Genomic DNA, 21799 nt, shown 5'->3' with positions numbered 1-21799 from the left:
ATTACCTGTCTTTGATGCTACACAGATCAATGTGTAAATCACTAAAATTCCCCAGGGAACCTTGCTGAACTGAAATGAGGTCCTTGGGCTGGTTATCAATAAAGATGAGCCTCATGCAGCCTTGGAAAGCCTTAATGGGATTTAAACATTGGGAATCGGTGAGATTGTCGGGGCACCCTGTGGGACAGAGAAAAAAGATGAAGAAGAATGCTGAAATGATCCGTCATTGCTTGGCGACCTACTGATGGAAGACCTTGAGGTCTAATTATTTTGGTGCTTTCTCATTCACAACAGTGCACACCCTTTTTGTTGTAAATCCTAGCATTCTCAGGGAGGGGACAGAATTGGTACAAAATACGGCATACTCCATCACTGTAGAGAAAATAAAAAGCGTGGCAAAGGGAATACCAATATTGTAACAGGTGTCTCCTTCTTACTTTTTTTTTTCCATTGAGGTAAGCTATTTTCTATTCTTTCATATGGCATCCCTCACTCATCCCAAGGAAGAAACATATTATAGCTACTTCAGAATTTTGGTTGTCTTGAAATACATATCTAAATGCACAATTCAATTCTGAATTACGCTTTCAAAGGAAATTGTGCTTTGGGTAGGGATGGTTGGGTAGGGATGGCAGCAGAGGAATTGTCTGGTTAATTGTTAGCATTAACAGGCTTAGTTCCTGAGAAAGGTACACACAGGAGCGTAACTGGAATTTTAACGTGATGTGTAAAGCAAAATCAGACATTTTGCTGGTTTTAGAAGGAACTAAGGGTTTAAATGCATGTCATTTTAGGGCTGTAATAGCATATGGGAAAGGTTAACACTATACCTTTTTAAAGGGTGTTCTTAAAAAAAAAATTACACTGATTTAGTGTAGCTTGCAACCAGGGCATATCTACTTCTCATTAAGATGGGTATAGAGCCTTTCAGGTATATGAGTGCTCGTGCTCCTTACAAACTCCATCCCAATAGCTTTAATAGGTTCAGAGCATATGGGAATGCAAGCTTGAAACCATGGTAATAACCCATAAATAACTGGGAATTATTTCAGCCATCTCTAATAGACAGTCACTAACCAGCTTCAGCCCAGCAGCTGGTTAACAGCTCACAGGCACACTATAAAATGAAGAGAGATGCTACAACTTCTAATTGAAGCTGTAGAGAGAATTTATGTAAGTTGACTATTATTACTGAAACTCATTTTTCACCTTCCTTAAGTTTACAGTCTACGTGTGGGGCGTTTGTTTAAACACTGTTCAAATCACTGATAAATCTTCACGTTCTAAACTCAGGGTCCCTTAAAACTTGCCTCTAAGAGCACTTCTTCCACTGAGGCAGGAGAGCCATTCTGTCTCTGAGGCATGTCAGATGCTTATTGTATCAGGATTAGTAACAAACGGTTCCCTCAAGAATAAACTCAAGATAGCGTTTTTCCCTCTGATGCTGAAATATTGCATAAGATGCACAATTATTCGGTCTGTCAGGTTATCTTTGTGGACCCCAACACACCTGTTCTACGATCTTTATAATACATTTGTTCCAATCTCTGTTTTCACTGGTGGGCTGTGGGAACACAGATCTGGATTTGAATTCATGAGCTCTATGGCCTTGCACAAATTCTTTCATCTCAGCAAACACCAGTTTTATTATCTATTAAGTGGGGGTATTATGTACTGCACAAGGTTTCTGTATGAATTAAATGAGGTAAGTCATAAAACTTTTGCAGAGACTGGACGTGTATTCCCTTCCTAAAGGAATTTGTTAGCCATGCACAGGGGGAGGAGATTTGAGGTAAAGGTCACAGGCCCTTCCTCACCCTAAAATCAAGCCACAAAGATATTGCTTCCCTCCTAGGAGACGTTGGTATGTACACTGCACCTATGCAAAATCCCTTTTGTATTTTAAAGCTTTAACCACATTCCATTGGTAGGAGAGAAGTGACCTGTAAATTCTATTTAAGAGACTATGCATAATTTTATACAATACTTCTCTTCAATTTACTAATAGGAAAAGAATAAGGAAACTGTAGACCAGACCCTGACTTATATCTAAAGGAGGTGGAGCCAGTTTCCCCATCCCCTGCCGTGTGGCACACTCTGTGCTGTATGTTTACACCTTGGTCGTACTTAACTTTTCCTGAAATTCTGGAGTCGAGCTTATTTCCCCATGTTTCAGATTAGGAAGTTTAGGGACTATAAGTACCTTTCTCAAGGTCAGACAGCTATTGAGGTTACATCCTTTTCAGAGATTGTTTCTATAATACAAACAACTAACTATGAAATTAGATATTAATTTGTATTGAAAAATACTTTTGAAAGACTAAATACATACATATATATGCATTTATAAAAAAATCAGTAGATGCCTAATTATATGTTTTTCTTCACCATCAGCTTGCCCTTGTGTTTCTGTCATGGGAAAGGTTCCCAGGATTCACTTAACATCAGAGAAGGCAGAATCTGAACAATCTGAACTGGCTTTTACACGTGGAGTTACAAGTTCATGGGGCTCCTAGTTCCACCTCATTCCTGGCTCTCTGTGGGCATGATCTCTAGGAATGTGGGGAGGGAGGGGACAGGGGACTAAGAGAGGAAAGTGGTAGAGGAGGGACCTAGGTGCTGAGCATGCTGGTTGTGCCTTTCCACCTGGATTTTGCCTCTTGCAGGTACTGCTGACTCTTGATACACTTTCTCCAAGTTTTGAACTGAGTTTCTCCTTTCCCATGTGATCACAGGACTTGGCATGGCTACAAAAATCTCCTTTGGATGTGTTATATAACACCAGCTCTTGTAGCTAAAGTTCTTTTCTTCCTCAGCACTGACCTAGATAATTTATATTTGCACACAGCTGTGAGAGATTTTGCTTCTCACTATTTTGAGATGGAGGATGTCTGTGTGTATGTTTGGGGGGGGGGGTAATTGTCTAATTGACCAAGCCAGAACCACCATAGTGAAATAATTGCCCACTTCATTTTCCCTCCCTCCTTTATTTTCCCTCTTAAAGGCTGGAGAATTTACCTCCAAAGTAGTAGCTATTTCCAGAATAAATCTGTACCCAAGAACTGTCAGGAGCTACGGGCGCTGCTTCATCATCCAGAGTGAGTGTGATGCGGTTCCTCCTGGCATTGATGCTAACTGAGTGCCACAAGCCATCATTCAAGTTGCTGCCTGCAAGAGAAACAAGAGAGCAAGCATAGAGATGATGGGTCTGGAAGGCTTGGAGAGAGGGGGCTCATTTCCCAGCCTGCTGCCGTCCATGCCCTTCTCAGAGCAAACTCACTCCTCACTCGGCTGGATACAAGCCCTTGGAAGGTTCATAAAAAGCATTGTTCTTCCTCTTTTTACCACTTCATTCTAATCTCTTTCTTTTTTAAAAAAGATGGCTAAACTACTTCTGATATGTTTTGTTTAAAAACAAAAGGGAAAAATACAAAATGTTGTACATACCACAACCAAAGTTATGTCACATATTCTGATCTATTGTTGTATAAATGCAGAGGAAAAAAAAAAAAGGAAAAAGAAAAGAACTCAAAATATTACCAGCAATTTTATCTGAGTGGTAGAGTTACGGGCAATTTTTGTTTTCTCATACTTTCCTACAAACAATTTTAGGAAAAGTAAGCTATTTTTCAAGTAGATGAGGAAAGCTGGATTCCAACGATACATCAGGCTGAGGCAGCCTCCTGTTGGAGAGAGGTAACATACTAATCCAATTGCAGCGGTTTTCATTCTAAATTAGGTGACATTGTCTAAGTTACTCACCTTCATTAAGCTCTGATTTTATCATCTGTAAATATTATAATTCCTGCCCCTTATCATGGTCAAAGGGATCGAATGAAATGAGGCATGACTGTCTCTAAAGGTACCGGAAGAAAGGTGGGTGGTTTTGTAAAGTTCTTTTCTCTCCTATTCCATTGCTCCAGCTGTCTTTGGTGTACCCTGTGCTGCTGACCTACTTTACTGAGAAAACCGTGTTGGGAACTAGTCATGAGGTTTCAACTATTTCCTTTAAAGAGTTTATCATCTAGTAAGACTCTGTGTCCTGTTGGTGCAAAGTGCTTGCTGAAGAAAATAAAGGCATATTAACTGATTGGTTACAAAGACTTTCTGTGGCAAGAGCACATAGCCACACAATTCTAAATTCTAAACAGTCATTTTTTGTGCCCTGTTACATGGTGAGTTGTCTTTCCTCTCATTGTGTCAATTTCCTCACTTGCAAAGAGGACAATGACTGTACTTAACAGGCCATTGTGAGGATAACACCAGTTAGTCCAGCAGGTAATGCAGAATAGTTCATTTCAAACATACGTCGGCAGTCATGTTAGCTTAAAAAATGAACAGAGCTGCAAATACGAAATGGTCTTTGGCATTAGAGGGTACGGATATTAACATCACATGATCTCTACCCTAGGGTAGTCCATTGGTAAGAAGCAGAGAGATATGCAAGGAAGATTAAGGTAACATCGTTTGAGTTCAGGCTAGTGGGGTAGACAGAGAAGAAAGCAAACAACATCGCCTTTTGCAATTCTGAGTGGAACAGCAACATATGAGCCGAGAAGAAAGAAAGTCTAACTAACCCCATGAGAGGATCCCAAGAATGTTTCACAGATGTGGGTGACAGTTAAGGGGAGTTGTGGAAAATGAGCAAGAGTTTGTGATTCTGGGAGCAAGGGTTCCAGGAGACAGAGAGCCTGTATAAAGAAACAAAGGTCTGGACTGAGGAGCAGGAGATGACAATACGAAGGGAGCTGGAAAGAGGATCCAATCTCCCAGGGGTCTCACATGCCAGGCTCAGGAGGACTTTAAACAATATCCTTTGACAAATGATTCTGAAGAGCACTTTTCCCAAACCAATTCCATCAGCATCTCTGGGCATGGGCCCTAAGCATCTACATTTTTTAAAAAGCTCCTTGGGTGGTTCTAATGTGCAGCCAAAGATGAAAATTACACCTTTAGCACATGGGAGTCCATGAGGGCTCTCTAGGATCGTAATATCAGGGTTGGAGATGTTTATTCAAAGTATCAGTTAGCACAAGAGCCAATGGTAGCAGCTGGGAGGGGTCAAGGCTGGAGGCAGAACTCACAGGTCCTATTGCAGTGTCCCTGGAGGCAGAATGAGAGGATCTCACCTAAAGTAGCAGCAGTGAAAATGCAAAGCAAGTGATGGATTTAGAGCTATTTCTGCAGGTAAAACAGACCTGCCTTGGTAGAGCCTACTGGAGCAGCCCCAAAGCAGCCAGCTGGGAAGAAAACACTGAGCATCACCACAGAGGTGTGCCAGACCCTCAGAGTGGCAAGGGAAGAGCTGGTGCCCCTGAGCTCCCAGATGGCTGGTGCCCCTGAACTCCGAGGCTGCCCTGGGAGAAGCACAGCACCAGGCTTGGAGCCCAGCTGTGTTTGCACCTGGACAGCTGTGACCCATTGGCTCAGAGCATCCCAGATATAGGAGACCTGATGTGTTTTCAGCCAGATCTCTCAAAGTTAGTCTCCACTGCAACGCTGAACATCTGCTTGGGGTGAAGAAGAGAACCAAGAGGCTTCTCAGCCTGGTGGCCCCACTTCCTCCCAAAGGCAGTTGTCCTCAGACAAGACCAGGGTTTGGGTCCTGGACACAGGGATTCTGCTAATGAGACAGAGAATCTGTCAGGTGTTTCTTGGTGATGAACATTTGACTTCTTTCAGGGATATTTGGGGAAGACAGTCAATTGTATGTCCTTTTTAAACATGTTCATTTGCATACTCATTTGAAAATATCTGCATAACATATGGGACTGTATCTGCAGGTAGACTCTAGACTGGAAGGGCATTAGTAACTAGTTCAGAATAAAAGTTCTAAATACTCCCTAAAGGCCAAGCACCCTGCTAGGGATCAGGGCTACAGTAGAGAAGAATGTATTTATAGAGGCCACAGTGAGTGTCCCCTCCAATTAGTTATCTATCACCTATTCGTGTTACAGATGGCACTGGCCCGAGAGGAGAGGTCTGCTCAATGGGTGCCTGTAGGATCATCTGTTCTGATTGTGGGTCCTGTCCTCTCCCCACATCGCCTTCCATTTCTCTCTTTCAAGACTTTACATAACGAGGGTTTGCTTGGTTGGTTGTTTTCTTCTTCTTCTTCTTCTTTTTTTTTTGGTCTGCCTTTTCTTTGATTTGGCCTTTTTCTACATGGTCCCCAGTCCCTGCAGGGGGAGCCTGGGTGAAAAGTTGAGCTCTGCGGAGGAGAATTATTAGAACAATCGTTCTCGATACAGGTACTGCCTGGGGAGCTTTCGAAAATACAGAACCTGAGGATCACTCCAGGTTAATTACGTCAGATTTCTGGGGATTATCCCAGGACTTGGAATTACGTTTTGTGCAGCCAGGGTCAGGAGCCACGTCATTGGAGGTGTCAGAAGAGAAAGGAAAGAAGCTGGGAAATTGGAACTAGCCCAGGAGAGCTGCTCGGGCACGGGTTCCAAGATAAGTGAAGCAGTACACCCCCAGCTAAAAATCTCCACTTTCAACTGGTCCTCGTGTTCACTGCATTCTGTTAATAGATCCAAAATAATATCCCTAGAGACTCTCTGAGGTTTTGTTATTAAGAATACTCTCTTAAAGGTAAAAGTGGAAGTGCTATTAATGATTCAAAAATTAGGGAGAAATCACCTTATCCGACTGCTGTTTTCTCAAACCTCCTTGAGATAAATAGCTTTGAAAGAATAGACATGTCCAATGAGGAGAACACGAAAGCAATACCTTGTAGGCCAAGAATGTCTTGATCGGGGGAAAAAATTCTCTTAGGGGAGAAGAGCAGGATATGAGGGCCAATATGGGGGACTAAGTGTCCCCATGATTTAGGAACTGAGGCCTAAAAGATGGGATTTGGGTTCCAGAAACAGATGAGGACAAACATACAATTTCCGAACTTTAAAGACAGGTCGGGTATTATTTGCCATCTCCCAGACTAATAAAGGATAAAAACTGATTATACTCAATCTCAATGAGAATAGAGGGAAACAGTCAATGTTATATGTTGTTTCAGCCACCTAAATTTGCATATTCTTTCTGGGAGGCAATACACCAGTAAGCATCAAAAATCCCAAGAATATCATACCTCATTCCCTGTGAATTGTATTCTGAAGAATTATTTATAAAATAGTAACAGAGCTGTAGCCAAGATTTATGGTGAAGATAGTTCATGACACCATTATTTACAATAGCAACAATTCACTGCTACCCATATTTCCAATAGTAGCAGGCTAGGTAAAGCAAATATGGTTTATTCCTAATATGGTATATAACATAGTCAATAGACATTACAATGTCCAAGAATGCTACTGGTATCTTGATAAGAGAAAAGTTCTAAATAAATAGTACGTGCTGCATGATTCCCATTTTGTTAAAAACTAACACCAAGGAAAACACTGCAATAATGTAGACTGACAGAATCACAGATTATTTTTGTTTTTTGTTTTCTTTTATGCTATACTGGGATTTTCAATGTCTTTTAATGTATACTTTTTATAATTTTAAAAAACTTGACAAACTGTTTAAACTGAAATGAAAGACAGAAAACTTTTTTGTCCTTTTCACTTTTGTTCTCATGGCTTCTCTCAGGCACTGTAATTCAGCCTAGGGCATCAGTATAAAGGGTTCCTTATAGAGAGAGAGTTAAATAGGCTGCCCTGTGCTTTCCTAGGAATCAAATAAAGACTTGGAAGATTTTCTCCATAGAGAAAAAAAGAATGACAGTTTTAATCCTTGCTACTGAACTTGCAAATGAACCTTTGAAATACCCCAATTGTAAAAATAGCTAATAATACATCACACTACCAGTAACAAATGCCTACAATGTGCCAGGCACTTTAAATAATATAATTCCTAATTCTTACAATAGTCCTGGAGGTCAAGTTGATTGCCCTCATGTAATAGATGTAACGGAGAAAAGTGGAGAGGCTGCCCAGGGCCCCATGGCTGCTCAGAGGCAGAGCCAGCGTTCAAAGGGAAGTGTGGGTACTGGGGCTGAGCTCCCTTTGCTCATCATGCTGGCAACTCCAGCCAGCCCTGCCCTGCGCCTGCCATCTCTTTGATACCAAAAAGCTCTGCAAAGTTTTATGTTCTGCTACTGAATTCTACTTTGCTTTTATTTTTATTTTTTTTTTGGTAACAGATTTATTGAGGTAAAATTCAAATACCATATATGTCATCTAAAGTGTGAAACCCAGTGGTTTTTAATAGATTCAGAGTTATACAATCACTACAATCAATTTTTAAAACATGTCATCATCCCCTAAATATACTCTGTAACCTTGATATACTGTCCCCCAATCCCCTTATCCCTGCACCTCCAGCCCTGGTCAACCACCACTAATCTACCTTTGGGACTCTATGGATTTGCCTATTCTGGGCACTTGATATAAATAAAATTATACATTATGCTCTATTTTCTGACTGGTGTTTTTTCCTTAGCATTATGTTTTTAAGATTCATCCATGTAGCATGCATCAGTACTTTTTTTTTTTTTTTTTTTTGAGACAGAGTCTCACTCTGCTGCCCAGACTGAAGTATAGTGGCTGATCTCAGCTCACTGCAACTTCAGCCTCCCAGGTTCAAGTGATTCTCCTGGCTCAGCCTCCTGAGTAGCTGGGATTACAGGCACCTACTGCCATGCATGGGTAATTTTTTTGTATTTTTAGTAGAGACGGGGTTTCATCATGTTGGCCAGGTTGGTCTTGAACTCCTGACCTCAAGTGATCCACCTGCCTCAGACTCCCAAAGTGCTAGGATTACAGGGGTGAGCCACCGCACCTGGTCAAGTAAGCACGTTTTTATGGTGATGGCTATGTGAATTGCTTCCACTTGGGGCATCATTCAGAATAACGCTGCTATGAACATTTGTGTACACATTTCTGTATGAACATGTTTTCAGTACTCTTAGGTGTGCATATAGAATTGGGATTGCTCAGTCATCGGGTAATTCCATATTTAACCCTTTGAGGAACTTCCAGAATGTTTCCAAAGTGGCTACACTACTTTACATTCCCACCAAATGACTTCGCTTTTAACAGTACCAACTTCAAACTTTCTTTTGTTCTGTCCTTTTGTGAATCACCTAGATTCTGAAAAGAATTAAATTAAAATTCAACCTTTGTTTCTCAGGATGTCTACTTAAGTCAGAAATTAGAATTCTAGTCAATTGTTATTACTTTGATACTAACAAAGTAATTTTTTTTATTATTTCTAGGTAAAACAAAAAATAGTTATAGAGCATCTAATATGACTTTTAAATGCTTTTAGTAATGAGATCTCCACAGCCCTTTACAGCTCACACTTGATGAAACTGAGACTCAGAAGGTTAAGAGATATTCTAAGGTCCTGAATTTGCTTTACAAGAGTAGGGTTTGGGGTTAAAGTGGTGTTCCTCAACCCTGGCCCTGGGTATTCTGGACTGGCTTATTATTTGTTACGAGTAGGTGTCTTGTGGTACACCTCTTGTGTCGGATGTGCAGCAGCACTCCTGCTCACTAGATGGTAATAACAATCCCCTATCACCATCACAACCCTCCATCATCACACCACAACCTTCCATTACCAACATCACCACCCTCCACCACCAACACCACAACCCCTCTTCACCAATACCACAACCCTCTATCACCAACACTACAACCCTCCATCAACACCACAAGCCCCCATCACCAACACCACAATCCTCCATCACCAACACTACAACCCTCCATCATCAACACCACAACCCCTCTTCACCAACACCATAACCCTCATCACCACCACAACACCTCATCACCAACATCAATCTTCCATCACCAATACCACAACCTCTATCACCAACACCACAACCCTCCACCACCAACACCACAACATTCCATCACCAATACCACAACACTCCATCACCAATACCAAAACCTTCCATCATCAATGCCACAACCTTCCATTACCAACATCACAATCCCATCACCAACACCACAAATCCCCATCACCAACAGCATATTTTTTCACCATTTGGGGGACAGGTGGGCTAAAAGGTGAGTTTGGTGGGAACGGAAATCTTCCCTTGGCTCAGAGCCATTGAGTTAAAAAAATAATTTTGAGGTTGCAGAGCCCTGACACACACTTCTACTCTGGCTCTCAATTGTACCTCTCTCTCTCTGTCTCTCTAACTCCACCAATTCCTCCATAAAATTTCTAACAGATCTTTGCACTTCAGTGGTCACCATATTTCAACATCTTTTTTATGTTTTGAAGACAAAATGAAAAGCAAGATTATAATTAATGTTGCAAGGTGTCAATGAACCTTTGTAACCAAGTGACTGCTCAGGGCCTGTAAGTCTCAGCCGTGACTACCCTAGGCCATTACAGCCACACACAAGAGCAAAAAGGTAGCCCAGGCCAGATCATGGTCCCCAAAGACTGTTTCCAACCCTGGAGATAACTTGTTACAGATTTCCTTGATAGCTTTATTCACCTGCTATTCCTTGCTCAAGTGCCTGCCACTTACAATTTCCAGAAATTTAGAGAGATTTCTTAATTTCTCTAAACCTATTACATCATCTGTAAAACAGAAACAAATTTATTGGCTTGACTTGAAAGTTTCTAGGCTTTATCTTCCCCAGAAAACTCGATTCAACAGTCTTTCTATGCTGATTCACACATGCTGTTATTTAACAATTCGAAGGTAGCTGTCAACTTTTGCTGACTATCTCACAGTCAACTTTTGTGAGAATAAAGTGGGCAATATATGAATAATTGAATAAGGAAGTCTAAAAATGTCAGTTACATAGTAGAAGAGTATATTACCGTTACTAGTACCATTATGCTACAATTTAGAGCCTGAGTTATGTTTTCCTGGCACACTGTTTATCCATCAATTATCAAATTCTCTTAACTTTTCCCTGCATATGGTAGACTGAATTCACATATGCCTTCAAATTCCCTCTCTTACTTTTGTTCTACTCCTTATCCCTGAAGCTGGGATTTTCTTTAATGATGCCCTTCTTTTCCCAGTCTTCTGCCTCTTTCTGATAGAGGACACCTTGTTAGATCCAACTGTCTAAACTGCAAGGTTATCATCGACCTCACAGCAAATACTCCGCCACTGGGTCATGGAGCTCAGAGAATGAAAATCACACTGGACAGTCTACTCTTTCTGTAACCAAGTCTCCCTCTGTCCTTTCAGGCTATTTTCCAAAATCTTTACAAGAATTCCCTACTCCAGCTAGATCATGTGTTCATTATGCTTTAAGTAAACATAGTTACTGAATTGGGGCTTCCACACCCAGCCTCTGCTCCACCTATATGCTATCCTTACAATTTCCTGCTATCAAAATCCATCCCCCAATCTTCCAAGGCCAAGTTTTTGTGTCAGCAAATTCTTTCCTAAACTGTACAGACAGAGAACATATGTTTTATTACTTTCTATCACAGCCACCTACCACACTGCAGGGCATGTAAAACGTGCTGAATGATTGATTGATTGAATAAACGAATAAGTTAATAAATCCAGAAATGAATGAAGCAGACTTTCCTTGACTAGACTAGTGCATGGTGAATTCTCTTTCTAAATTCCTGTAGCATCTGCAGTCTGATCTAATTATTTAGTTCATAATATTTACCACCTTGTGGTATTAATTAACAATCCGTCCATGTAAGTCTCCTCTTCCCAGTGGGATGACAGGTACCTGGGGGTCAGAGTCTGAGTCATGTTTTGGGACCCCCCCCCCAACCAGCCCCAGTATCAGCAGAGCACCATTCTGCCCTCTTCAAATGCTAATTGATGGATTGAGCATCAGACCAACTGAATCTCCACTGCCAAGTGTCAGCAGCAGGCCCTCTCGTGAGCATTGACCATAAATCACGGTTAAACCTTTTCTAGTCATTAATGCCTGGCTCATATTTCAAGGTAACCTGGATCCTGAAAACCCTTGATTGGTGCATAAAGGGAAAACATCTGGTTTTGCCATCCACTAGGGTCTGTTAGGAAGTCACAATACATTTGTGGTTGATGGTGAAGGTGTGGTTTTCTTAGCAGACTTGAATGCTGAGATCAAACATCCACATGCTAAACATTAAGCTAAACTCAACAGAGTTATTTCCTTATTCTCTCCAAGATACAGCACAAACTCTGGGGTCCCTGACCAAAACGTTGCTTCATCTTTTGCCTTCTGGGCCCCAGGCATCTAAGCTTCTATAGTCTTACACCTCCAGTTCTTGTTCTATTTCTCATCTCTTATTAGAGCATCCGATCCTTCCCTCCTTATTTGGCCAAATTCTATTTATTCTTCAGAACCAAGCTGTGACATCTCTACCTCTAGAAAGCCTTCCCTTTTCCCCCTGTCCTGTTGCCTCTTCCCTGTGCTTCAGTGTCCCAGGCACATGTTCTATTATTCATTAATGCCACTTTACTGTCTCTTCCAACCATGCCTATGAGCTCCTTGTGGGCAGTGCCCCCCTCCCAGGTTCAACCACAATACTCAGTGTAGAGTAGATACTCCAAAAGTGTCCTAAAGCCAGTGAGAGGAACCTAAGTTATATGGGAGAATTGTCAAAGTAAAAAATACAAAAGACAAAGGGAAGTGATAGCAGGTTTGACAAGAAGATTAATCTGCTATGATAAAAAAAAAAAAATCTAGCTCCTGCAATTCCCTTTTGAGTGAGAGATAGAGAAAAAACAGTGAGTTAAGAAATACAATGTTTCCATTGTCATTAATCAAAACTTAAAAAGCTGAAGATGCCCAAGAAATCACTACTTTGGTAAACATTTCCAACCTTTGCTTGGTATCTTAAAGTTCAGGCAATCGCATTTCTCAGTTTTCCATAACACGAAATGCTTCATCATGTTATTATCTTCTGAAACTCGAACTCTGTGCTCAACCAGACAGCTTGTTGTGACAATCGCAGCCCTGTGGCTACCCACGTTTTTGCCCTTGCGAATGGGATTTTCTCATTAACATTATCTTAGCTCAAATACCGAGGCATTAATGACAACTTAATTGAAGCAGAGGACGAAGCTGCGGCCTCATCATGTTTACTTGATGTGCAGGTGGTGGCTAGCTACAAATGGCTTATATGAGAAAGGACAATATTTGGGGGGCAGCTCTGTTAATTGCAGGGCTATAGCCTATAACCACCCGGCTGCCAACATTCCACAGAGTGAGTACTTCCATCCTGCACGATGCAACTCTCCAGGCCGTCTCCCTACCCCTGGGAGCTCCCTTGCCCTTTATCTAATTAGTACTCCCCCTGAGTATAGCTCTTTCCTTGGTTTGACACATTACGCAGAATATAATTGTTGTAACAGGAATGTTTGTTAAAAATCGCTACGAACTCTTCTTTCCTTGTTAAAATTCTATCTTTCGGAAATGTTTTAGAGGTCAACTCCACTAGTTTATTCATGCATGTAGCAAAATAGTTATGGAAGACGTGTGGTAAGCAAGGTGTTGGACCAAGGCTTGGGCAAATAATGTACTTGTTTCCATGGTTGCTTACATTCTAGTGATGAGAAGTCACATTGGACAACAATTAAATAGACACATTAATATACATTGTATGAGCTGAATCGTGTCCCTGCAAAATGCATATGTTAAAGTCCCAACACCTAGTACCTAAAAACACAATTGTATTTGGAGACAGGATCTTTAAAAAGGTAATGATGGTAAAATAAGTTTCCATATGTTTGGTGTCCTTATGAGCAGAAGGTATTTGAATACAGACACGCACAGAGAAAAGACCATGTGAAGACAGAAAAAAGACAACCATCTGCCAGCAAACAGAGAGGCCCTCAGAAGAAATCAATCCTGCCAACATCTGGATCCTGGATTTGCAGCCTCCAAAACTGTGAGAAAATATATTTCTGTTGTTTAAGACACTTAGTCTTAAATTTTTTTTATAGCAGCCTGAGCCTTGATATTATAGCAGCCTGAGCAGATGAATGCATACATATACATACTTAGGGCAAATGTTACAAAGAAAAAAAACAAAGAAACAAGGAACTTGGCCTGCTTTGAAAAGGTTTCTTGAGAAAGTATCAGTTGAGATTAAATTCTGAAAGCTAACTGAGTCGTGTTGACCATAGCTACAGTATGACACATTTTATTTAATGTAAATGTAGTCAGTGCTCAATAATCATCAAATAAACATTCATTATGGCTGTTGATCCGAGAATGTCATCATATTTTGAGCTAGAGAAAGAACAAGCAAGTCATAGAAGTCTACTGGCTATAGAAAATTAACTGATAGAAAGGATGGCTTAAATGTTTTTTACGGGTTTTTTTGTTGTTTGTTTTGTTTTGTTTGGAACACCTTCTCTCTAACTAGTACTGTTCAAGGAATTATCAAAAGAGTGAAACATTATAAGGTGGTTGAGGAAATAGGATAAACACTATTGCTTGCTCCTAGGAATTAAATGCAATGAGTTGAGATGGCATTTTCCATAAGCCATTTGACTTGGCTATAGACATTTTTTCATGGTATTTTCTTGATTTCTGGCTCTTTGCTGGCCATGTTGCCTTTTGTCCAAATATTTTGTCTGTCCCAGGTCATCAGCTTTCACCTTTTGTCTTTTCAGTTAGTAACGAGCAAGTGGTGCCAGCTGCCAGGGTCAGATCTCTTGGTTTGGATTCTCCCCCCTGCCCTTCTGGATTTAATTTTATTATGCCAAAACCATGTCTTTAAAATGTAGACTCACTCCTTAATCCTGAAAATCCCAGTCTGAGTTTGATGCTTCTGGTGACATCAAGGCAGTACACTGTGCATCTGGGAAGCTCTGGGGAGAAGATGCTTTAATGGAATCCGAAGTGGGCTCTCTGCCTGCCTCACTGCTGCTTGCTTTGCCTTCTGAAGAGATGTTTACATATACCAACCGTTAGCTGTAAGAAAGCCAGTTCCACAGCCAAAGACCCTTGCTGTGTCTCTGCCTGGATTTCTCTCTGCAGGAAATAGCTTCAGTACCTACAACTAATATTGTTCCTCTACTAACATAGTCTGAAGGCCTAATATATTTTGTTAACCCTCCTACCAACATAGGCAAACACACACACACACACACACACACACACACACACACACACACACAGTAGTCTACTGTGATTTAAGGAAGGTTGCAAAAAAAAACCCTATTCGGGTTTGGATATTTGTCTCCTAATTCTCAACAGATTGTGAAGAGTCATAGCATAACCTTTTTAAAACCAGGCAAGCAACTCATCCACAAATCCATGGTATCAAAAAGAGGCTACATTTACTTTTCTGACTCCACAAAGTGCACCAGCGTTTAGGGAGTTGGGAAGCATGACCTCTGGCAAGGGGCTTGGCCCTAGGTACTCCCAATCAATCAGGACCACTTATGCCAGTTTCAAAAGAAGAGCCTTGGGTTGATGATTTCTTTGAAGACAATAAAGGGTGGGGTTGACCTACTGTTTTCTTTCAAGAAATCATGAATAGTGCTGGAGGGAGCATCCCTGATTCTAGACTGATCCTCTCCTTCAGCAAATGCGGACAGTGAGGCTAACAGAGCCAGACTTACTCATGTCCTACATCTGATTAGAGCACAGGTAGGCTGGAGCACAACCACTACAGACTGAGTTCAAGCTCTCTGCCCAGAATGTCTGACATTTTGAGAAGCACTACAAAAAACGAAAACAAACAAACCAACAAAAACGTAAGCTAAAACTCCATGCCTGTTTCTTTCGATTTGCCTTGCCTTGTATTTTCCCATCAGAAAAATAAAAATAACATTGAAATGTCAAATCCCTTTCAAATAATTAGAGTGGTGCCAGTTTTCTCTTAAGATTGCTTACCATTTCACATGACATTCAAAACATTCTGCCCTATTCCTCCTAAGAAAACAAACCAGGTGGTCTCCTTTACCTTTATAAAATGTCCTATTTTCTTAGTAATTCAGGTTGTTTTGAAAAATACTAAACTCCATTCTAAGCATCTCCATAAAAGCCTTTAAAACGGCAGCCACATCCTTCATTAAAAAATAGAGTGTGACATCTATTGCTCAATGAAAGGGTGTGGAGATTGAGAGAGCCTCATGACCACATGACCATGTGAGAAGTCCCCGTGGCACCTGGTACCTTATGAAAAGTAAAAAAGAACTGGGAGCTTACAATATATTAATTAGGTTATGCAGGTAGTTGCTCATTCATTGGAGAATTGCCTAAATGGATTTTGTGGTAAGGTTCACAGTCCAGTAAGACAGCTAGAAGGTGTTCTCTGCTCCAATGAAGCTCATGGCTTTCCACATGGATCAGATCTTTCAGTTTGAATTCTGAGAGATCTAATCTTGATTGATGGGGCACAGGGGAAATTAGAATGGGAAAGCCTGCACAAAGCAGGGCAATGTCCTTAGAAGTAGATAGGCCCTTACTGAGGTAGACCTCATGTCACTTGGCAGCCTTCATCCTTCAGTGATAATCCTTTTAAGGAATCAGTACTGAGTACCAAAAAAAAGTCTGAAGAAAGTATGACCTATTTTCTCAGTGAATGTTGGTGTGTGTGTGTTGATGCATGGATATATATATGGATATATATATGGGATATATATATGGATATATACACACACACACACACATACACACACATATAATTGGCTTGTTTGTTTTTTTGATGGAGTCTCGCTCTGTCACCTAGGCTGGAGTGCAGTGGCCAATGAATATTTGCATGTGTGTGTTGATATACGGATATATATATAAAATTTACTTTGTTTGTTTTTTAGATGGAGTCTCATTCTGTCACCTAGGCTGGAGTGCAGTAGCAGGATCTTGGCTCACTGCAATCTCCACCTCCCAGGTTCAAGCGATTCTCTGGCCTCAACCTCTCCAGTAGCAAGTAGCTGGGATGACAGGCATGTGCCACCATGCTCAACTAACTTTTGTATTTTTAGTACAGACGGGTTTCACCATGTTGGTGAGGCTAGTCTTGAACGCCTGACCTCAAGCAATCCACCTGCCTCAGCCTCCCATATTATTTACTTAATAATATTATACAGTTAATTTTAGCTAAAGTACACACTTTTATAAAGACAACAGACATTCAATCTAGTGTGAATCCCAAGTAATACAAGAATAAGACCACCAAGTAAATTGTTTTTGAAGACACAGCTTTAGACCTAAATAGCCACTTTCCTTAAGAGCCTTTTGTAGATTATCTATAGATGTAAAGCAGAGTTTCTTTACAATTTGAGTTATTTAAGCAATGGACAGTATGAACAATGAATATGGAGAGCAGCAGGATGCTGTGTAAAGACCATGAACTTGGGAATTCTAAGGAAAAAGCTGAGGTTGAGCATCACTTTGGCTACTTTAACTTAAATTCATATTCTCAGTTTCTTTCTATGTGTGTTGGTATACTAACCGCCTTATAAAGTTTTATGAGTTTTTCTACAGTTTTGTATGACAAGCCCCTAGCACAATGCCTAACTGGCAGAAGATCTTCAATGGCTGCTGGTTCTACTTTCACATCCCTTACAGTGAAATGAGATATTCTAACTTTCCTCATACACACATATATAAGGCTTGCAAAAAAAGGAGATAACAAAAATAGAAAATAAAGAAAAATACAAGAAAGGGATTCCACTATTGTCCTTCATCGTCCTGAAACTTCATCTCTAGAATAACTAAATTCAGATGTCTTCTATTTTGAGGATGCATTTACTTTGCAAATCTCTCCTTGATCTTCAATGCAAAAATCCCTAAATCAGAACTGCTTCCTTCCTAAAAAGCCAAGCACACTGTACAAAGCTTTGGGAACAGGGTTGAAGGTGTGAGGCATCATTGTACTGCCATTTCCAAAGGAATTACCTTATCTTTTAGATCTAGGATGTTAGAACTAGTCGCAAATAAACCTTTGATTATCTGCATTCTCTGACCCATTTGGGACATACCAAATGTCAAGTATAGCCCCGTTGACTCTCAAAAATTATTGGAATGATTGTCATTATTTTTTCATCATTCATATGAGATTTTCATCTCTTATAAAGTGAATATAAGCTCAAGTACTTTGAAAACAAGTTTCCTCAGAAATGGAAGAGAAAACTGTTTTGTTTGATTATTTGTTTGTTCTTCCCCTCTCAGATGGGAAAATAGAAGAATACATGAAACTTTGATACATTTCTAAAACCATTAAGTTTTAAATTTTCTAAAACATAGAAATTCTCCTTAGGAGAGAAGAGTTTTGAGAACTCTGGCTGCACATTTTAAAACTTCTTTTGCTTATATCAGTTTCTGAGAGGTGGGTCTGAAATAACTGATGATTTGTTCCCTTTCTGCAATTGGGTAAGGTGGCAGCTCTTACAAGACTCTCTTTTGGTCATAAATGCATTTTAATGATTGACATGCACTTAATAATACAGACAGCACCTGGATTTTTAAGAGCAACGTGCTGCCAGGGCCTTCCTTGTATTAAAACTTGATTTTTGACCTGAGGCCTACAAGTCTCTGTATTCAAAACATCTCACCGATTCAAGAGAAACAGCTCAGTACCAGCTCACAGTTTTCTTTTCAAATAAGGAGGATTGAGGTTGAACTTTTATAATTCAGAACATGAAAATATTATAATTCTCAGTGATTAACTCACCTCCATTACTGGAAATCTAATAAATTTTATAAAAATCCTCTGACTGCACAAATTCATTCTTAACTTTTATGACTCTGCAGAATGAGGCCCCTTCTAGCTGTATCTCTTGAGTCAGCACAGAAAGAAGAAAAATGTGTTAAATAGCTACTCAACACTTTGTGCAGTATTTGAGATATACTACCTCATTTAAATGCCAACACCAGCTTATAAAGTAAATTTTTTTTAATCTCCTGTAATAGACAATCTCTAAGATGATCCTGGATAATCTGTGCCTGTTAATATCCAAGCCCTGGTGTCATCCCCTCCATTTGGACATAAGCTGGGCATATTTACTTGCTTCTCAGGAATAGACTATGACAGAAGTGAGGAGATGCCATTTTCTATATTAGATTATAAAAAGACTGCGGCTTCTGTCTTGGGTGGTTTTTCTCACTTACCCTTAGCAGCTTTCTGGAGAGGCTCATGAGGAAAAGTTGGTAAAAGAAACCAAAATATTTCACCCCAAAATATACTTTTTGACATTTTTTAAGAGGGCTATTGTGAAAGAAGCAGCCCTGCAAAGCTGTCTTTCGTAGGGGACTTGCATCTGTAAAGAAAACCTGCATTGATACAACAAGGCTTTCTGTGAGGTTCTCCCTTGTTTGGATTGAGGATTGAGAGTCTAAACATTTAAAGAGTCTGAAAAAAACATTTGTCATTTATTCTTTCTAAGGGCTGATACCTGTATGGCTTCACCTACATTTTAAGACCACCTAGAACCTCCTCGGTAAACAGAACCTCCTCTTCTCTCCCCTCAATTACCGGTCATGCCATCATAACCTGATTTACTATCTTACCTGTGTTTTGTTGCTGTTTTGTCATTGTTTTGTGTTTTGAGATGGGATCTCATTTTGTCATCCAAGCTGGAGTGCAGTGGCACGATCATGCCTCACTGCAGCCTTGGCCTCCCTGAACTCAGCTGATCCTCCTACCTCAGCCTGCCGAGTAGCTGGTACTACAGGCATGCACCCACATGCCCGGCTAATTTTCAGTTTTTTTGTAGAGATGGGGTTTGGGCTCAAGAGGTCTGGACTCCTTGGCTTCTCAAAGTGGTAGGATTACAGTCGTGAGCCACCGTGCCTGGCCCATAACATGATTTTGGCCATGCTCTAAACCCCAGTTCTTTCTGTAATCTCAAGGTGGTATAAAGGCATCAACCATCTGCCATTTCTTTGGGCTTTTATATTTTGTATGTCTTTGTGACTCCTGTGCACACGTGTGCATGTAATAAAATGTGTATGCATTTTTTCCTGTTAATTTGTCCATTATTCATTTCTTTTATAGATTCAAGTTATTTTTAAATAACTTGAGGGGGAAAATATAAACTTCCCTACATGTGGAAGTGGATTTTCTGAAGCCTGCCTGAGCACATGAGTGAGTATGGAAGCAGATCTTCCTCCACTGAACCTTGCCATGGCTGCAGTCCCCATTGGCAATTCAATTGTGACCTTATGGGAGACTGAACCAGTCACCCAGCCAAGTTGTCCCTGGATTTCTGATCCACAGAAACTAAGACACAATAAATAATGTTTTCAACCATTAAATATTGCTGTCACTTGATATGCAGCTATAGATAACTAATACACTTCAGTTTACATATGAGACAAAGTTTATCCAGGGCCACAGGAAAGGAAGGAGAAAACGTATTAATACTTTTAAACTTGACTGACTGACTTCCAGACTCAGGACTTTCTGCTATGCTCAGGGATTCAGTGGGCCATTTTGTTCGCCTATGGACATTTGAATGTCTCCCACGGTCTGACATGACCATAACTATGAGAAAAGAAATACAGCTCACAGTAGTCTGAAATATGCGAGTGATGCAAAGTATATTGGGCCCAGAGAGGCATGAGTATGAAACTTCAGTCACACACCCTTCCCCTGAGCTCAAGGCACCCATGCTCTGGGCAACTGTTTAAAGTCATTTTTTTCCTGACTACCTGCCTCACCCATTATCTTCTTGCTCCTGGAATCTGTGATACAAAGAACAATGCACAGGAAATCTTTAGCTGGTATGATTTTAATGTACATTTCTGATAAACAATATAGAAATTACCTCTTATTTTTCTTTAAAAATCTGCTTCTAACTGCAGCTAATCAGAGCAGAGTATACATTCAGGGCAATTTGAATCTATATTCCCAGGTTGCAATACTCAAGCTTGGTCCAAATAAACTATCTACTTATATTAATATTGCCTTGGCTTCTTCCTTTTAGGTCCACAACTATTAAGTCATATCCTTTACAATTTAACTCAATTTTTGCTAATCTACTTGGATACAAAATCCATGCAGTCCAGTTGAGAGAAAGGCATCTAAATTAAATTGTAGTATAATCCATGATGGATGTTGACCTGCGGTGAAAAGCAGACGGAGATTTTTATTCAGACTGTTTATTCAGGGAGACTTCTGAAAGAACTTCATCTATCAGCAGCTGCAGCCCAATCCCTGCTCAATCCTTGGCATGTGAGATTTGACCTCAATGAGTATTTGTCAACTTAGTAAATATACCGCTGCTTGAAGGACATCAGATATTGGTAACATAACAGAGAATGAGGGCAAGACTTCCACTGTTCCATGTTGAAGAAACAGCAGCTGGAGGAGCCAGGGTATCCAAAAATACAATTTGTTCCTGGACCTGCTGCATATTGCTAGACAGTAAGATCGGTAGTACATGGCAATGAAACAGTGCTTCCCAAACTTTGGCCATTTGAGGACCGTTTAAAAGTGTTCCCATTCCCTGGTGCCATATGTACTTGCATTTACTTAATATATTGAAAGAAATAAAGGGTATTCAGTTAGGAAAAGAAGAAGTCAAATTGTCCCTGTTTGCAGATGACATGATTGTATATTTAGAAAACCCCATCATCTCAGCCTCAAATCTCCTTAAGCTGATAAGCAACTTCAGCAAACTCTCAGGATACAAAATTAACATGCAAAAATCACAAGCATTCTTATACACCAGTAACAGACAAACAGAGAGCCAAATCAGGAATGAACTTCCATTCACAATTGCTTCAAAGAGAATCAAATACCTAGGAATCCAACTTACAAGGGATGTAAAGGACCTCTTCAAGGAGAACTACAAACCACTGCTCAGTGAAATCAAAGAGGACACAAACAAATGGAAGAACATACCATGCTCATGGATAGGAAGAATCAGTATCGTGAAAATGGCCATACTGCCCAAGGT

At 40.3% G+C, this 21799-nt stretch overlaps 1 protein-coding gene across 3 annotated transcripts in view; it reads right to left on the bottom strand.

The window, feature by feature from the left end:
• The window catches only part of LOC108527216 (contactin-associated protein-like 5), a 404395-nt gene that overhangs the window by 288882 nt on the left and 93714 nt on the right, over nucleotides 1-21799 (bottom strand). For all 3 annotated transcript variants that reach the window (XM_017868363.1, XM_017868364.1, XM_017868365.1), the window contains exons 6-7: nucleotides 3019-3168; nucleotides 6-177 (exon numbers count right to left, since the gene is read on the bottom strand). In XM_017868363.1, coding sequence (XP_017723852.1) covers nucleotides 6-177; nucleotides 3019-3168 — 322 coding nt within the window. The remainder of the gene's footprint in view (nucleotides 1-5; nucleotides 178-3018; nucleotides 3169-21799) is intronic.

This window comes from Rhinopithecus bieti, unplaced genomic scaffold, assembly GCF_001698545.2.
Source record: "Rhinopithecus bieti isolate Rb0 unplaced genomic scaffold, ASM169854v2 scaffold_2453, whole genome shotgun sequence".
Lineage (NCBI taxonomy): Eukaryota > Metazoa > Chordata > Mammalia > Primates > Cercopithecidae > Rhinopithecus > Rhinopithecus bieti.
Note: the sequence above shows the minus strand (reverse complement) of the source record. Positions and strands in the feature narration are given on the sequence as shown.